Raw genomic sequence first — 18,999 nt, 5'->3', positions numbered from 1 at the left:
GAGACACTCCTCGGCATGAACAGAATATAAAACCTCTTTGTAGGCTTGCCCAGCCAGTATTGACTTCTGCCAGTGACCATGATGGACAATGAACAATTAGGATGATTATATAGTCTTATAAAACTCATAATAGTTCATCTGAATGCATACAGTAGATGCATGGATATATAACAGGATGTCAAAACAATAATGTGCCAGCTATCAGAAGAACATCAAAGATGATGGAAAAAAGTACCAAGATTCAGACAAGAACTTCCACAGTCAAGACTTGACAGACCCTCCCCATCCCCAATTGTTTTCTAAATTGTAACAATAGTTCATGATAAGGCTGATGAAAACCAGTTTGTCAGAGTCCAAAGCATATAGGCATAAAATAGGTGACAAAAGAAGAATGCAGTGGTTGCATGTGCTATGCAAAGCATTTCCATTCTATAGCATACTATTTTGTTTGGTAAATTTTGCCTGCTACTTCTCTCATTATTTTTCTTGGAAAATCTTTCTGGAATCAAGGAGCTACATGACAATTGCTTGTAACTATTGATTTGTAATTTAGCTAAGCTTTTATTTTAGTTGGGAAAATCATACTGATCTATGTGTATCTCTAAGTAGCTGTGCTGGAACTGGAAAAATCCATTAAGGAGATAACTGTATTCAAACTTTCATTCAATAAGCCTTTGTAATTGTTCTATACAGAGCTTCCTTCTGTGGTGATTGTGTCCATCAGGGACAAAAATGCCTGAGAGGGGAGGAAATAAGTACTCTATACTTTTGCCTCCAAGAGCTACTTTATGAACAGCCTGTCTTCAATAATAAGTTTTCTGCTGATGAGCCTCCAAATAGCAATAGCACTTACATACTGCTTCATTGTGCTTTACAGCCCTCTCTAAGTGGTTTACAGAGTCAGCATATTGCCCCCAACAATCTGGGTCCTCATTTTACCGACCTTGGAAGGATGGAAGGCTGAGCCAACCTTGGGACAGTGAGAACTGAACTACTGGCAGTTGGCAGAATTAGTCTGTAATGCTGCATTCTAATCAGTGGGCCACCATGTCTCTTAAACTTAATTTAGAGGTCTGCAAAGGACAGCCTTATCTGGTGATCCATGAAACCATCATCAGTTCTCTGAAGCTTCTGATCTTCATTACAAGCACAAATTTAATAATATCTCAACCCCCCCCAACGTTACATTACTTTGTCCCATAACCCATATAAAAACAATAAATCATTAACATTTCAGTCCTAGTGTTAGCAAAAAGTCTATAAAGGATGCCAGATTTATACAAACATGTCTTATTTTAACCTTGGTCAAACAATCTAACTTTGTCCTAACTTCTGCTTTTAACAATCTTAATCTTTAGTTCATTGAGATGCTATTGTAGGATTTGATCTCTCTTCCATTTTTCTTTTTCCCATTTTGAAGATTTCTTCAAGGCATGAACATTCTTATCTAGATCAATTTATTGGTTTGTCATTTGTACTTCCACTTTAGTTGTTTTCTAGTCCTTTTTTTAATATTTTCCACTACTTCTGCAATTTGTTTTCTATTCTAATATTTCTACATCAGGCAAACTTTCATCTCTTTATTTTATAAATCTTCCACAATTTCTCTTTCACATCAGTAATTTCTTTCTTAATATCTCTAGGACATAATCTAATCATATTGTAGATGTATACATCATTGCTGAGATTGAGGCTTCTATTTTTTTTACCCTACTCTTCAAAAACTTGCTGAAGCATTTCAAATATCAAAGCATTTTCTATCATTTTTCATGTTTTAATGCTGACGAAAGACACTTTTTCATTTATCCCCCTTTTCCGCCTGAAATCTTTAGTCCCCTCTAGTGTTCAGTTTCCAAAATCATAAAGTCTCATGTTGCTCTTTTGACTTAAGATAGACTAAACAAGTTGGTTCCCACAAATCTGCTGTTCATTTCTACAATTACTTCCAAAATCTTGTAGAAAAAGTCATAATTTTCCATTATTCCAAGTCTGTCTGGCCCTTTAATTATTTTACAACTCGCTTAAATCAGTTTTGAATTTAGCCGTTTGTGTATACTTCTAATTTTTTAAGTTCTTAAGCTGATTGTTTTTTTTCTTTTATTCAAAAATGAAGATAAACATGTTGAGATTTCTTCTCAAACTTGCTGTTTTGAAAATCTCTAATGTCCTTAAGGTAGTTGAATAGGCAATTTCAGAAAATGATTAGAAGATGAATTAGCAAACTCAGTGTCGGAGTTAAGAGCATGATGTTTCCCTTTCTTCTTGGTGCTCAAGAAGAACCCCTGAACTACAGGACAACTACTACTGTCCTGTAGTTCAGGGGTCACCAACCTTTCGGACCTCAGGGACCACTACATTAATAATTTTAAATCCTGCGGACCACTGATATGAATTTTTTTAAAAGATAAATAGTATTTAGTGGAATATAAAAATGCAAATAATTTTTCTACGGACCACCAAAATTTTCTCGCGGACCACCAGTGGTCCATGGACCACTGGTTGGTGACCACTGCTGTAGTTTCTTTATGAGTGGCAGCTATCCAGAGCGCAAATGAGCCGTGGTGGTGCAGTGGTTAGATTACAGTATTGCAGGCTACTTCTGCTGACTGACGGCTGCCAGCAGTTTGGCAGTTTGAGTCTCACCAGCTTCCATCCTTCCGAGGTCAGTAAAATGAGGACCCAGATTGTTGGGGGCAATATGCTGACTCTGTAGACCACTTAGAGAGGGCTGTAAAGCACAGTCTTAACTGCAGTTATTTTCACTCATTTGGATACTCCTTAGCTCACCACTAATCATCCAGAAGCTCCAAAAAGCCAAAATAAGTAATTATTCAAGAGAAAACTAAAGATTACAAAAACAGCAGATTTTTATTAAATAAAAAAATATCCTAGGCAAATATAATAACAAATCTCTGATGTAAGCACTTCTGCTTCATGCTAAAGTGGGGACGACTTACCGTGTTTTCAAGCTCCTGCTGCAAGTTGTAGATATCCTGGTGCAGCTGATCCTTTAGTTGTTCAATAATTATTTCAGCTTCTATGCTCATGTTTAGATGGCTGCAGTCTTCAGGAGCAGGCTCTAAAATACAGGGTAGTGAAAAAGAAATGAAAGTCTTTTGGACAACTAGTCAATGACGGATCACATTGATGTAAATATTAAAACATTACGAAGTATTAGAAGGCTGCCTTCAGCAGCACCAGTCCAGGCACTTAGCAGCCTTGTTAGCTTAATCGGCTTAATCCTTAGATCCAATTTCTTTTGCATATACTGCCGTGACCTCCCCAGACTCACACTCTTAAGAGATTTGCTCACTTGCTTTAGCTTTTCCCTGAAGTGTTGGTACATTCTTGCAATATTGGCTACATAAAACCTGCAAAGATGACTCAATTGCCCCCAAACTAATGCTAATTCCCCCATAATATATAATAGGTAGGACATATTGTACCTTGACTACCTTGCATTCCGATGTCGTTTAGTTCCTCATAGAGAGAGCTTTGCAGTGAAGGTCGGATAATTCTGCCTTGTATCTGATACTCTTCCAGCTGAGACTGAAGCTCATCTATGTGATCTTGAAGTTCCTGAAAGTTCCAGATGCAATCTCATCAGGAGCAACCCAGCCAAACAATCAACTGGAACGGCAATATTCTTATGACCTGAGAGAACTGAACAGCATCATATCCGCATGTATTTGCATGAGAGGCTGGAACTGAACTTGACCATAGCATAGCATAGCATAGCATAGCATAGCATAGCATAGCATAGCATAGCATAGCATAGCATAGCATAGCATAGCATAGCATAGCATAGCATAGGTCTTCTAGTCCACCCCCCTACTTAAGCAGGAGAACCTATACCATCTCAGACAAATGGCTGTCCAGTATCTTCTTAAAACCCTCAAGTAATGGAGCAACCACGATTTCTGAAGGCAAACTGTTCCCCTGATTAATTGTCCTCACTGTTAGGAAGTTTCTCCTTAATTCCAGGTTACTTCACTCTTTGATCAGTTTCCAACCATTATTTCTTGTCCTGCCCTCTGGTGCTTTGGAGAATAATTTGACCTCCCCCCCCACCTTCTTTGCGGCAGCCCCTCAAATACTGAAATACTGCTATCATGTCACCCCTAATTCTTCCTTTTTTTTAGACTAGCCAAACCCAAAACCTGCAGCCGTTCTTCGTATGGTTTAGTCTCCAGGCCTTTGATCATCTTAGTTGCTCTGAAATAGAGCAATCTGGGGACTAAGCATTAGAGCCAACTCTTCAGCTTATAGTGTATAGCTGTCTGGGTAGTGACATGTCTTGAGATCAACATAAAATGAGCAGCTTTGAAAAAATTCATAGGTAAGTTTCAGGTCAGGAAGAAAAACCTTCTGTTCTTGGATGGCTAATATTAAAATACAACTGTTAAAACACCAAGTGAAAGAGAGGCCTTTTATATATTGCTTAAATAATGAGAGGGTAGAATAAATGCAACTCTGTAAGGAGGATATTTTAGAGACTGGAAAGTGGGGAATGAAAAGTTTTATATTCCTTGCAGGCAGCTGATCATCTGCAAGGAATATAAATCCTCCCATTCCCCACCATCCAGTCAGAGCTGAAGAAGCTTCTTGGATGAGAAGCGAAACGTCTTCAAAGAAAAAACAAGGAAGTCCAGTTGCCTCTTAAAAAAGCACCTTTGGGACAACCATGACCTTGATGACTGAGAATATAGGACATTGTTTGAAGGGTCTAAAGCAGGGGTGTCCAAACTTGGTCCCTTTAAGACTTTTGGACTTCAACTCCCAGAGTTCCTCAGCCAGCTTTGCTGGCTGAGGGACTCTGGGAGTTGAAGTCCAAAAGTCTTAAAGGGACCAAGTTTGGACACCCCTGGTCTAAAGATTGAACCAAACTGACTCTCTGGATGCTTGGTCCATGTTCGTACAGTTTTCCTGCTAACAGTATGGAAACAGTTCTTCATTGCCTTCTTTTAAGCTGTTTCTTCAATTCCTCTATCCTAAAAACTTCGGCATTCATGGGAGGCTGCCATTAAAATCCTAACTAGGTCTGACTCTTTAATTTTTGTGGGGGGCTCAAGCAAGGTTGGCTATGTGTTGCCATTTGGGAAGTAGGTCAGTCCTCTTCTTTGTAGATGGTGATGTGGGAGGAAGAAATGAAGCCCCCGAGGCTTGCATAGTCAGCGGCAGTGGTGAAATGTAAAATTTGTTAGTAGCTGTGGGTGTGGCTTGGTGGGGGGTAATGTGACTGGGTGGGCGTGGCCAACTTTTTTTTTTTACTTTTAAAAGCATTTTTTCAACCTCTTGGGCTGAAGAGGTTGTAAAAAATGCTCTTAAAAGGCTCTGACGATCAGGCAACTCAGCTGGGATTGTCAGAGCCTTTTAAAAGCATTTTTTCTACAACCTCTTCGGCCTATCCCACTGAGCCGCGCAATCAGGCTTTTTTTTAATTTTTAAAAGCATTTTTTCAGCCGAAGAAAAAATGCTTTTAAAAGTAAAAAAAAAAAAACAACCTCTGATGATTGCGTGGCTCAGCTGGGCATGGGCAGGGATTTTTGTTAACGGTTCTCCGAACCATTTGCCACCATCGCTACCGGATCAGGCGATCTGGTCCGAACCAGGAGCATTTCACCCCTGGTCAGCGGGCCAATTCACATCTGGAACATATGATAGGACTTAATCTTGTTAATTTTGTAAATCTACTCACTTTGATGAAATGATTTCGCAGCTCTCTTTATCTAGGCATACAGCATCAAGAAAAGTGATTCATTGGAGTCTTTAGGCATAGGCCTTGGAAAAACCTCATTGTCTTCTAGCTGAAATTTTATTCTTACCCTGCACTGCTGTTCGTATTTCTTCTTCATCTGACTCAGTCGCTCCTCCTGAAAGAAGAACTCCGCACTGCCAGGATCTAGGTCTCCAAACTAGAACCAAAGAACACATGGTTGCCTTTTCTCTGCCTTTAGACAGTCTGTTTTCTTCACTGGTACAGCAGTTAGGTGAAGCTCCAGGGAATGAAGCTTTATTATTGGATTTGAAAGGAAATCTGGTGCCCTGAATAGAGGGAGGGCACTCAGCTAAGGGATACCGCTTTAGAAAATATGTCAGAGATCAAATCTGGAGGTGTGCAAGGTAAGTGCTGCTACCACGATATCTATAGCGGTAGCATATAGACATATGTAGTATTTAATTTATATGGCTGTCCATCTCAAACTCTGTGATTCTGGGTGGCATATTAAATAATAAAAAATAATGTATTATAAATAAATAATACATATAGTCCTAACTTAGTGACGTTAAGTAATTAAGTCATTGGGACTAGAATTTCCATTGCTAAGTCATAAAGCACAATGACATGTGACTGTATCACTTAGTGCCCCACAGTATGGTGTATTTATAGGCTGCAGTATAATAAAAAGTTTACTTGGTGATTTGTGGATTCAAAACACTACCCTCCTCCCGATTACAAAAAAAATACATCATGAAGCTCCTGAAAATCAAGACTTGAAGGACACCAGGAAAAAGTGCCTCTCTAGGATGACCACTCCATAATTAGAGTGACGGTAGTAATACGGTCCTTATTCTTGCAGTCACTTGCTAAAGGGGTTGAACTATTTCTTTGAAGTGATTGAACTGCAAGTCTGAAAATATAGTTCCAAACATCTTTGCAGAGTTTCAGACGGCTGAGTTGACTTTTATTGTATCAGTCTTACTATTTAACTTTCAAAATCTCTGAATCAGTGGTGGGTTTTTACCAGTTTGCCCTGGTTCAGGTAAACCTATAACGGCGGCGGCGGGAGGTTCCACCCACCCGCCCAGACATCATCACAGACGCTCTGCGCATGCGCAGAAGATTCTGTGCATGCACAGAAGCACCGTGCACAAGCGCTCACAGTTCCGAACTGGTAGCGAAGGTAAGTGGAACCCATTACTGCTCTGCATCCTTTCCTTTGGCTTTGTTTGCACCAGATTTATCCAGACCCAAAATCCTTTATTAACTCTTCATAAAGTCAAAGGACATTTGTAATATATTCTGGGATTTTACTTTCTTCTTGTCCTAAAGCCAGCCACCTGGTATGCTGAATTAATCCCCAACCGCTTCTTACCTTGTCTGCTAAGACGTTTTCCCAATTATTCTGCAATTTGCTCATCATGCTTTCATACTTCACCAACTTCTCCCCAGTTTCCAGGAGCTCATGCTCTAAGCGACTGTTTTCCTAAAAAGAAATCCAGAGGGTCTTCAAAAGTATCCAGTTTGGTTCCCAAACTATACATAAAGTGACTGTGGTTTTCCTAGTTTCAGTTTTCTTCACCCTGATATTATTAATAATGTCTGGATTTTTCATGCAGCCTTACTGAAAACGCTGGTAATTATAGTTCTAATAAATAAAAAGGGCACTAGATTGAGTGACATGAGATCAGAGCAGGCAATATTTAAAAGGCTGCTATTCAGCCCCAGAGGAGTTTGAAAATCTAAGGGAATGTACTGTATGTCTTCATTTCTTGCTCGGTCTCTGGAGGATAATTATAATATTTAAAGGAGAAACCCCTTGCCTTGTTCTAAAATCTAATTAACTGCCTTAAAATTAACTTTCAGTTTATGCATTCCAATGAATCTGCAAGATGCCGCATGGAATATCATGTTGGAAGATGATCTTCATCTTTCCCATCCCTCCTCCTTTCCTTCAACCCCAGGATGAAATAGATTTTTGTGTGTGCATAATTTAAAAAGCTTACATCAAGCTTTTTAAATTAAATACATCAGTCCAAATGTCAGCCCATTGATTTGCACCTTAAAAATTAGGTGCAGGTAATAAAAGCTGTCCACATGTAGAGACAGGTGTTCATATTACACTGGTATCCTTCTTCTTCTTAAACAGGGATGCGGTGACTTGGGCTAGGATGTTGAGCTTGTCGATTGAAAGGTCGGCAGCTCAGCGGTTCGAATCCCTAGTGCTGCCGTGTAACGGGGTGAGCTCCCATTACTTGTCCCAGCTTCTGCCAACCTAGCAGCTTTGAAAGCACATAAAAAAATGCAAGTAGAAAAAATAGGGACCACGTTTGGTGGGAAGGTAACAGCGTTCCGTGCACCTTTGGCGTTGAGTCATGCCGGCCACATGACCACGGAGACAGTGCTGGCTCTTCGGCTTTGAAACGGAGATAAGCACCGCCCTCTAGAGTTGGCAACAACTAGCACGTATGTGCGAGGGGAACCTTTACCTTTACCTTTTATCATTCTTAAGGAACTTCTCTAAGCTCTGAAACGCATGTATAGCTTCTAAATCGGGGGTGTCAAACTCAATTTCATTCAGGGCTACATCAGGGTTGTGTTTGACCTCGGGGTGTGTGTGTGTGTGGCCAAGGTGGGTGTGGCCAGCTCAATATCACTCCTGTCCGTGGGGGCGGGGGGCGGGGGGGGGCTGTTGTGGCCAAAGCACTCTGCCAGCAGAAACAGGCTCCCGAGCTCTGTTTTCGGCTGCCACGGCCTTCTGCAACCGTCTGCCAGTGAAAATGGAGCTTGGGAGCCTGTTGCATCTTATCAAATAAATATGAGTGTGGCAAAGTTATTTAATATACATCGGGGTGAAATCTACTTACCTTCTCTACCGGTTCTGAAGGTTGCTCCACTCACGTGCGCGCCATCGTCACATCCAATTTTTGACCCTCTGTGCATGCGCAAAGCCTTCTGCGCATGCACAGGGGGTCAAAAACAGGTTACTTCCTGGTTAAAACCAGGAAGTAATGATGTCCAGGCAGGTGGGCAGAGCCTTGCGCTGCCGCTGCTACCAGTTCGCGCGAGTCAGAGAGAACCGACAGGATTTTACCATTGATATACATGTAGTAATAAGAATTGCATTTAGGTTATTTTAATTTTAATTGTTGTCATGGTCTTGCCTCTTTCTTTAGCCGGGCCATGTTTACATGGAAATACTGTAAAACTCCCTACAAGCATTCAAAGGCCAAGCATGATGTGGTATAAAATAAGTTTTAAGCCGGCTGTTACCTTCAGTGTGAGAGCAAGGCGGTCCTGGAGATAATTCTCTTCGGTTTTCATCTTCTCTATCTCCTGCTCCAATTCTGCTTGTTGCTTGCTGGCCTGCTGCTGTATCCTCTCGCAATCTTTCTGAAACTCTGTTTTGAGAGCTGCAATGCGATCTTTGTACTCTTCATCCAGCTTGCTATGCACACGGATTAAGAAAAGTCAGGGATTGAGTATTGGAAATCAGTGGTTGGTAGCAACCTAACAAAAATCTCATAGACTCAGTGGTATTTATTAGTAAAATGATCATTCACGTTGGGATCTTCTTGATAATGTAAATGGCCCCATAAAATAATCCCCGGGCATCAGTGGTGAAATCCAAATTTTTTACTACTGGTTCTGTGGCCATGGCTTGGTGGGCATGGCAGGGGAAGGATATTGCAAAATCTCCATTCCCACTCCATTCTGGGGCCAGCCAGAGGTGGTATTTGCTGGTTCTCTGAACTATTCAAAATCTCTGTTACCTGTTACAACCTGCTGAATTTCACCCCTGCCGGGCATCCTCACCAGAGAAGATTTAAAAATGAAGTTCTCATTCCCAAGAGAAATGATACATCTGAATTTTTAAATGTTTGAAACTACTATAGAATCCTGGAGCACCTCAAGAGAGCATGTGGAAATGAATTGAGAATTCAGGTAGCCCTTGACTTATGACCACAGCTAGGCCCAAAATTTCTGTTGCTAAGTGAGTCATTGGTTAAGTGAATTTTGCCTGATATTACGACCTTTCTTGCCACATTTAAGTGAATCATTGCAGTCGTTAAGTGAGGAACATGGTTGTTCAGTGAATCTGACTTCCCCATTGTCTTTGCTTGTCAGAAGGTTGCAAAAGGGAATCATAGGACCAGTGGTGGGATTCAAATAATTTAACAACCGGTTCTCTGCCTTAATGATTTCTTCCAACAACCAGTTCACCAAACTGCTCAGAAAGTTAACAACCGGTTCTCCCGAAGTGGTGCGAACTGGCTGAATCCCACCACTGCATACGACTCATCAAAAGGGATGCTGCAACCATTATAAATATGTTTCAGTTGCCAAGCATCTGAATCTTTGATCATGTGACCATGAGAATGCCTCAACAATCGTAAGTCACTTTTTCCAGTGCCCTTGTAACTTTAAACAGTCACTAAATGAAGTGTTGTAAGTTGAGGGCTACCCATATTCTTTCATGGGTGCAAATTGTTGTATTTCTCCGTTTCTGCCTGCCTCTCTGCAGCTGTGCTTTTCTCGAGATTTGCTTAGTCCCAATCCAATTGCAGTTTTGGAAAGCTATTAAAATCTGATGCTTTCAGAAGGCTGGTAAATTGTGAGGTTGATCTTCCTACTATGTTTTCACTGAATGTCTTTATTGTTCTTCGGTGTGTAAATGTATTGTTATTTATTATAATAAGCCAGCAGTGTGCAGCAGCTGCTAAAAAAGCCAACACAGTTCTGGGCTGCATAAACAGAGGGATAGAATCAAGATCCTGTGAAGTGTTAGTGCCACTTTATAATGCCTTGGTAAAGCCACACTTGGAATATTGCATCCAGTTTTGGTTGCCACGATGTAAAAAAGATGTTGAGACTCTAGAAAGAGTGCAGAGAAGAGCAACAAAGATGATTAGGGGACTGGAGGCTAAAACACATGAAGAACGGTTGCAGGAACTGGGTATGCCTAGTTTAATGGAAAGAAGGACTAGGGGAGACATGATAGCAGTGTTCCAGTATCTCAGGGGTTGCCACAAAGAAGAGGGAGTTGGGCTGTTCTCCAAAGCACCTGAGGGTAGAACAAGAAGCAATGGGTGGAAACTGATCAAGGAAAGAAGCAACTTTGAACTAAGGAGAAATTTCCTGACAGAACAATTAATAAGTGGAACGACTTGCCTGCAGAAGTTGTAAATGCTCCAACACTGGAAATTTTTAAGAAAACGTTGGATAACCATCTGTCTGAGAGGGTGTAGGTTTTCCTGCCTGGGCAGAGGGTTGGACTAGAAGGCCTCCAAGGTCCCTTCCAACTCTGTTGTTATATTATATTATAATCATTTGTTTTTTATCTTTGTTGCTGAATATGGGAATGAAAGCAAGTCTCTTGAAGGCTACATGCATATACTTTAAGATTTTTTTAATATGAAAAATTACATCACTAATAATCAAGGATTATTTAATTTTGATCTTGGGGGTATAAAAAGTGGTAAAATGGATTTAGGGGTTGTATGCAGCACGTGGTCTTCCTACCTTCCTTCAAGGCATCTCCTCAAGATGCCTCATCTTACAGTTCTTAGTCTAGCCTCCCTACATATTATGAAATATGTTGAAAAGCTAAAGTTGTATCTCCACAGACCTACTTCCCAGCCTGTTTCTAACATTCATGGCTCAGTTGAACCTATGGCCAGCCTTGTCAGTTGTTATTTCAAGAGACCTAGCTGACACTCAAGTCACTGTGGTTCCATGCACAGAGATTGTGAGTCCTGAAATAAAGGCAACATACCTTAGGTTGTATTCATTTTGGCGTTCAATAGCAGCATGATGGTCATCCACTTCGGTGGCCATTAGTGATGCTCTTTTCTCCACTTTCTCCAAATCCAGACGTAGTTTGTCCTTTTCCCTTAGAACCAGGTCAGCCCGTTCTCTAAAACAAATAAACCTCAGTTGTCAGATAATGCTAGCTGAACTTCGCAGCAAGGCAGAGAATAGAATAGAATAGAATAGAATAGAATAGAACAGAACAGAATAGAATAGAAAAGAAAAGAATAGAATCGAATTTTTTATTGGCCAAGTGTGATTGGACACACAAGGAATTTGTCTTGGTGCATATGCTCTCAGTGTACATAAAAGAAAAGATACCTTCATCAAGAATCATAAGGTACAACACTTAATGATAGTCATAGGGTACAAATAAGCAATCAGGAAACAACCAATATCAATATAAACCGTAAGGATACAAGCAACAAAGTTACAGTCATACAGTCATAAGTGGAAAGAGATAGGTGATGGGAACGATGAGAAGATTAATAGTAGTGTAGACTTAGCAACTAGTTTGACAGTGTTGAGGGAACTATTTGTTTAACAGAGTAATGGCATTCGGGAAAAAAATGTTCTTGTGTCTAGTTGTTCTGTGTGCAGTGCTCTATAGCATCATTTTGAGGGTAGGGGCTGAAACAGTTTATGTCCAGGATGTGAGGGGTCTGTAAATATTTTCACAGCCCTCTTTTTGACTCATGCAGTACACAGGTCCTCAATGGAAGGCAGGTTGGTAGAAATTGTTTTTTTCTGCAGTTCTAATGATCCTCTGAAGTCTGTGTCTGTCTTGTTGAGTTGCAGAACCAAACCAGAGAGTTATAGAGGTGCAGATGACAGACTCAATAATTCCTCTGTAGAACTGGATCAGCAGCTCCTTGGGCAGCTTGAAATTTCCAAGCATACATCTACCCGGATGCACAAATAACTTGTTTGTTTATAAACAAATAATTTTATAAATCATTATTAGGCAAATAGTGAGATCTTTCAGGCTGTGAGGTTATGCTAGAAAGCTAGCCTAGAGAATCACAGGAGTCAAAGTAGGTTGGCACTGACAGTGATGGGAGAAATGAATATGCATGAGTCTGCATATGCTTGTTTGCTGGGGTAAGAGAATGGCTAAGAAACAGAGCGTCAAGTTAAGAAGGTTTTGCTTCTGCTACAAATGGGTTTACTATTTAAAAGAGTTCCTTTCCTTTGCCAAAACTCCTCTGATCCTGAACAAAATGCTGCAGCCAGCAGGCTAGCCCAGTTCAGAGCTTTTGTAAGGATAAGAAACTGCCACCCTAACTGATATATGTCTATGAGTGTCAAGAAAGTGGAAAATATTGGGACTACAGTCTGCTAATTTTCTCCTGCCACAATCATTTCAGGCAGTGAAACACAGTTATGAATTTCACCGGTCTTTAGGAATCAAACCCAGTTTGGAAAATAAAAGGATGTTTCCTTATAATTTTCCTGCCTTGGTCAGCCTTGGCTTATACAGTTTTCTTGGCTTTTCATCAGTTGCTTTGTTGCAACGCCAAAAGAGTCAAGATAGCCTAGTGGCTCAGTGCAGTATTGCAGGCAAACTCTGCCCACAGCCTGGAGTTTGATCCTGATGGGGTTCAAGGTTGACTCAGGCTTCCATCTCTCCAAGGTCAATCAAATGAGGACCCAGATTGTTGGGGGCAATATGCAAATAATACATCTTCATTGTGAACCAGAGAGTGTTGTAAAGCGCTAGGGGGCAGTTTATAAGCCTAAATGCTATTGCTATGCCTTGAAAGATTCTCTCTAGCTAAAGACTTCATTCCTGCTGGAAATTGGGCCTCTGCGCTTAGCATTCACACCAAAGCCGCAAGGCATCTCTGATCCAGCACTTGAAGAGGTGTTTTGACCGAAGCTTTGTCAAAGTGAAGTCCTCCTTGGGGAATCCCCACCACTCAACATTTCAGGATTTTGTTAAAACTGATTTACTATCTCCATCTCATTGTATACATATTTATGTTAAGATACTCACATCAAATGCCGAATCTCCATTTTGAAAGCAGCCAGTGCTGCTTGGTATATCCCATTCTTTGCTATGAGAAGCTCATTTTCCAGGGCAAAAGTCAATTCAGCCAGGTTAATTTTGCCATCCAAACTGAAATCTAAGGCCTGAAAGAAAGTTAGGATGGATAAACGTGTCAGCTTTGATAGGAGAGAATATTTGTAGCTCAGGGTTGAACTGTGGGATTCTTGGTGCTCTCTGAGCTTGGTGGTTATCTTGTAGACATTTCATTACCATACAGTCTGATCAGTGGTGGGATTCAAATTTTTTTTTACTACCGGTTCTGTGGGCGTGACTTGGTGGGCGTGGCTTAGTAGGTGTGGCAGGGGAAGGATACTGTAAAATCTCCATTCCCACCCCACTCCAGGGGAAGGTTACTGCAAAATCCATTTGCTCCCGATCACCTGGGACTCGGGAGGCAGAGAATAGATGGGGGCTGGACCAGAGAACACCAAGTCTGACATGGTATTTTGATTTTTCTCATTTCATTCTACCCGAGTAGAAGATGTGGCTCAACTTTCTCCCCCAATCTGGAGAAGAATCAGATGAAAGAGAGATTCTTCCCTTTCTTTCTAGTTCTCCCTTGCATGCAACCCTCCCTGGAAAACCCCCAAAGCTAAACAAAACCCTCATATGCCAGAGAAAAAAATGTTTCAGCCCATTGTGCCTTTAAAAATGACTTCCCTTTTGTCTCTTCTGTTTTAGAAGAAGTCAAGATGGTAGCAAAGGATAAGATGCAGGATGCCATTACAAGACTTGTTGATTTTTGATGTGGAATATATTTAGGAAGACATGAGTGGAACTATAGAGTACAGATAATAGATGGGTTTTGCTCAGGATCTCAGTGCAGCCTATATCTCTCAGCAGTTCCAATAGAACGATTCTTTGCATAACAAAGGCAAAGTTTGACAAACTTTTGGGGTGGATACCAAATGAATAAATCTTATGAAAAAAGCCATGGTTAATTTGTTTTCATGGACATCATCTGTTCTGCAGATCGGATGTTCCCTTTGCACAAACAAGCAAAGCTCAGCAGCCAAATAGATACTTATTGGATTCTGGGCACAGCTTCATCTTGTTGTGCCTTCACAGCAGTGGTGAAATTCAATTTTTTTTACTACTGGTTTTGTGGGTGTGGCTTGGTGGGTGTGGTGTGGCTTGGTGGTTGTGGCAAGGGAAGGATACTGCAAAATCTCCATTCCCTCCCCACTCCTGGGGGAAGGATATTGCAAAATCTCCATTCCCACCTCACTCCTGGGGGAAGGATATTGCAAAATCTCCATTCCCTCCCCACTCCTGGGGGAAGGATACTGCAAAATAGTGTAAGCCGCCCTGAGTCTTCGGAGAAGGGCGGGATATAAATGCAAATTTTAAAAAAATCTTCATTCTCACCCCACTCCAGGGGAAGGATACTGCAAAATCTCCATTCCCTCCCCACTCCAGGGGAAGAATACAGAAAAATCCCCATTCCCTCCCCACTCCTGGGGGAAGGATATTGCAAAATCTCCATTCCCTCCCCACTCCAGGGGAAGGATACTACAAAATCTCCATTCCCTCCCCACTCCAGGGGAAGGATACTACAAAATCTCCATTCCCTCTCCACTCCTGGGGGAAAGATATTGCAAAATCTCTATTCCCACCCCATTCCAGGGGAAGGATACTGCAAAATCTCCATTCTCACCCCACTCTGGAACCAGTCAGAGGTAGTATTTGCCAGTTCTCCAAACTACTCAAAATTTCCGCTACCGGTTCTCCAGAACCTGTCAGAACCTGCTGGATTTCACCCCTGCTTCACAGTACTATAGGCATATAATGGCTGCTCTTGAAAATGATAGACTAACCACTGACGAGATGGACAGATGAGGAAGATCCATACTTTCTGCTTGTCTCATTGCCAGAACATAACACTCCCTGCTTTAGTCTTGGTCAAAGGAACCCCTCCCCATCCCATGTGTTTTGTATCTCTACTTTAAAAGCATTATGTAAGTCCTCTTAAGCCCTTCCAAGCAGATGGTCTTTAGTGCTTCATTCCAATAGAGTAATAACTCTGATTGTCCACAGTGCTTGGCATACGCCCTCCACTCCAGCAGCTGATTGCTGCCCTTCTGTCCTGGCTCCAATCCTTTCTGCTGCTCAGGAGTTGCCTTTTAAAAATTATTTTGGAGTTGATACTGTGATGGTCCATTAAGTTGTCTTGTTGCTTCTCACCATCTAATGAAATGTTTTTTCAAACTTGGCAACTTTTAAGATGTGTGGACCTCCACTCCCACACTTCTGGGTGTTAAAAGTCCACACATTTTAAAGTTGGCAAGTTTAAAAAACATTACTCTAGAACAGGGGTCTCCAACCTTGGCAACTTTTAAGACTTGTGGACTTCAACTCCCAGAATTCCTCAGCCAGCTTTGCTGAGGAATTCTGGGAGTGGAAGTCTACAAGTCTTAAAGTTGCCGAGGTTGGAGACCCCTGGTTTATGGAGATGTCATCTGCAGTTTTCACTGATTCCTGGCTTCTGCAATTAATGAAATAATTTCTCTTTATTGATTAGATATTTCAGCAAATGAAAATGTTCAGTAACAGAATTTTTGCTTTTCATCATGGCATCCCATCATTTATTTTCTGCCACTTTGTTTTGTTGGCTGAGGAATTCTGGGAGTTGAAGTCCACAAATCTTAAAGTTGCCAAGGTTGGAGACTCTTGCTCTAGAAGGTCATTGCTCCATTCTAACCTTACTTCTTTTAAGTTGCTGCCCAGATCAAAACATTTTATTTTTGCTTTACCACCCTATTCAGAGTATTTCTCTTTTTTCTTATATCTGAATGCACATGTTGGAATAAAGCTAACATGTTTCAAACATGTTATGCAGCAGCTGCCAAAAAAGCCAACACAGTTCTGGGCTGCATAAACAGAGGGATAGAATCAAGATCACGTGAAGTGTTAATACCACTTTATAATGCCTTGCTAAGGCCACACTTGGAATACTGAATTCAGTTTTGGTCGCCCTGATGTAAAAAAAAGATGCTGAGACTCTAGAAAGAGTGCAGAGACGAGCAACAAAGATGATTAGGGGACTGGAGGCTAAAACATATGGAGAACAGCTGCAGGAACTGGGTATGTCTAGTTTAATGAAAAGAAGGACTAGGGGAGATATGATAGCAGTGTTCCAATATCTCAGGGGTTGCCACAAAGAAGAGGGAGTCAAGCTATTCTCCAAAGCACCTGAGGGTAGGACAAGAAGCAATGGGTGGAAACTAATCAAGGAGAGAAGCAACTTAGAACTAAGGAGAAATTTCCTGACAGTTAGAACAATTAATCAGTGGAACAACTTGCCTGCAGAAATTGTGAATGCTCCAACACTGGAAATTTTTAAGAAGATATTGGATAACCATTTGTCTGAAATGGTGTAGGGTTTCCTGCCTGGGCAGAGGGTTGGACTAGAAGACCTCCAAGGTCCCTTCCAACTCTGTTGTTGTTGTTGTTGTTATTATTATTTTTGCTTGTATGATGCCGAAACAGCAGTTCTTTCTTGCCATAAAGCTTATATGGACCTGTAGTTGTGTGTAGGAATGAAGAGACAATCCGTTCCCCTTGCTTTGATTACTGAAGCCTCAGAGCACTGATGGTGCAATATGGGGGAAAAAACGAAAACAGAAGAACCTTTGTTTGTGTCAAGGGAAGGGAAAGCCATCATGTGCAAACATCTGTAAAAGATGTCTCCTAGCAAAGCATAGAGACTAATAGGGGAGGAATAATTTCTAAACTGTGCTTCTCAACCTCAGCCACTTTAAGATGTCCGAACATCAACTCCCAGAATCTCCTAGACAGCATGCAGGCTGAGGAATTCTAGACTTGGAAGTCCACGCATCTTAAAGTGGCTGAGGTTGAGGAACACTGCTCTAAAAAGAAAAGGCAGGCACAGGGGCTAGCCAATGAAGGTTGCCTTCCCTGCACAGGTGGGAGGAACGAGAAACAGGGGAATAACCAATCAAATCCTGCAGTGCTTGCAGCCCTGATTGAACATCAATGCAACTGCATGCTGGGCTGAAATGTTTAAAAGAGGTTCAGAAACAGCTGGGAGTTGCATAGGAGATGAGCAGCTTAGACTGCAATGGGGAATTCCCTTTGCTCACAAAGGCCTGAATAATCCACATTTTAACTGTACCACATCAGTTCACCCAGAAGCCCTGGGGTGTGTAATTGTGTTGGGGAAGATGAAAGCTTCCTGACAAAGCGCTCTGAGCATCCTCCCCAGATTGAAATGTGTGGCATCCCATTAAAATCCTTTGTGGATTCTGAATAGTACTTTGAATCTGCGGTTGAGATATTATTTCTGAAACTGCATTAGTAACCGGGTAACCGTGGAATACATTACCTTCAGGATCTCCTGGCTATTCTCTATGCCTTGTTCTTGCCACGTATCAAGAATTTGTTCCACTGCAGCATAGCCCATCCCATCATCCAGGCTGGAAAAGACACGGAAGCTGATTGTACTTGTCATTGCTGAGGGAGGGGTGGTACGTCTCCCACTTTCATCAAAAGCCTGGAAGTGGGGTGGGGGGAGGAGAAGAGAGAGAGAGAAAAAATAGGATTTTCTCTAGCCTGTAAATTGTGCCCTCTGGGGAAGAAACAATCAAGTCAGGATATTAATTTGGAATCTTTCTTCTTGATGGGCTTGATTTCCAGAAGAAGGCAAGCGTTTCCATTTGAGCATCTTCACCCTCCATATTTGTAATGGTATAACTATAACCCAAAGGCCTCACGTCTCTGTAATATTTAAGCTATAGATATGGTTTTGCTCTCGCAGAATAAATCCAAATAAGCAATCCCTGAGCACATCTAGTACAACTGGTATCCCATACTACCAGCTCTTACAAAACTAGACAACACAGTATCAACAGTACAGAATTTCAAATTTCTAGGTTCCACCATATCTCACGACCTAAAATGGACACCCAACATCAAAAACATCATCAAAAAAGCACAACAAAGAATGTTCTTTCTACGCCAACTCAGAAAGCTCAAACTGCCCAAGGAGCTGCTGATCCAGTTCTACAGAGGAATTATTGAGTCTGTCATCTGCACCTCTATAACTGTCTGGTTTGGTTCTGCAACCCAACAAGACAGACACAGACTTCAGAGGATAATTAAAACAGCAGAAAAAACAATTACCACCAACCTGCCTTCCATTGAGGACTGTATATTGCACAAGTTAAAAAGAGGGCTGTGAAAATATTTACAGACCCCTCACATACTGAACATAAAATGTTTCAACTCCTACCCTCAAAATGACACTATAGAGCACTGCACACCAGAACAACTAGACACAAGAACAGTTTTTTCCTGAACGCCATCACTCTATTAAACAAATAATTCCCTCAACACTGTCAAACTAGTTACTAAGTCTGCACTACTATTAATCTTCTCATCGTTCCCATCACCCATC

General features: G+C 41.3%; 1 protein-coding gene across 6 annotated transcripts in view; it reads right to left on the bottom strand.

The window, feature by feature from the left end:
• The window catches only part of NIN (ninein), a 126,393-nt gene that overhangs the window by 34,370 nt on the left and 73,024 nt on the right, over positions 1–18,999 (bottom strand). For all 6 annotated transcript variants that reach the window (XM_058163093.1, XM_058163096.1, XM_058163098.1 and 3 more), the window contains exons 8-15: positions 17,929–18,096; positions 13,530–13,666; positions 11,499–11,639; positions 8,996–9,170; positions 7,098–7,208; positions 5,826–5,915; positions 3,447–3,579; positions 2,958–3,079 (exon numbers count right to left, since the gene is read on the bottom strand). In XM_058163093.1, coding sequence (XP_058019076.1) covers positions 2,958–3,079; positions 3,447–3,579; positions 5,826–5,915; positions 7,098–7,208; positions 8,996–9,170; positions 11,499–11,639; positions 13,530–13,666; positions 17,929–18,096 — 1,077 coding nt within the window. The remainder of the gene's footprint in view (positions 1–2,957; positions 3,080–3,446; positions 3,580–5,825; positions 5,916–7,097; positions 7,209–8,995; positions 9,171–11,498; positions 11,640–13,529; positions 13,667–17,928; positions 18,097–18,999) is intronic.

This window comes from Ahaetulla prasina, chromosome 1, assembly GCF_028640845.1.
Source record: "Ahaetulla prasina isolate Xishuangbanna chromosome 1, ASM2864084v1, whole genome shotgun sequence".
In the NCBI taxonomy this organism is placed as follows: domain Eukaryota; kingdom Metazoa; phylum Chordata; class Lepidosauria; order Squamata; family Colubridae; genus Ahaetulla; species Ahaetulla prasina.
Note: the sequence above shows the minus strand (reverse complement) of the source record. Positions and strands in the feature narration are given on the sequence as shown.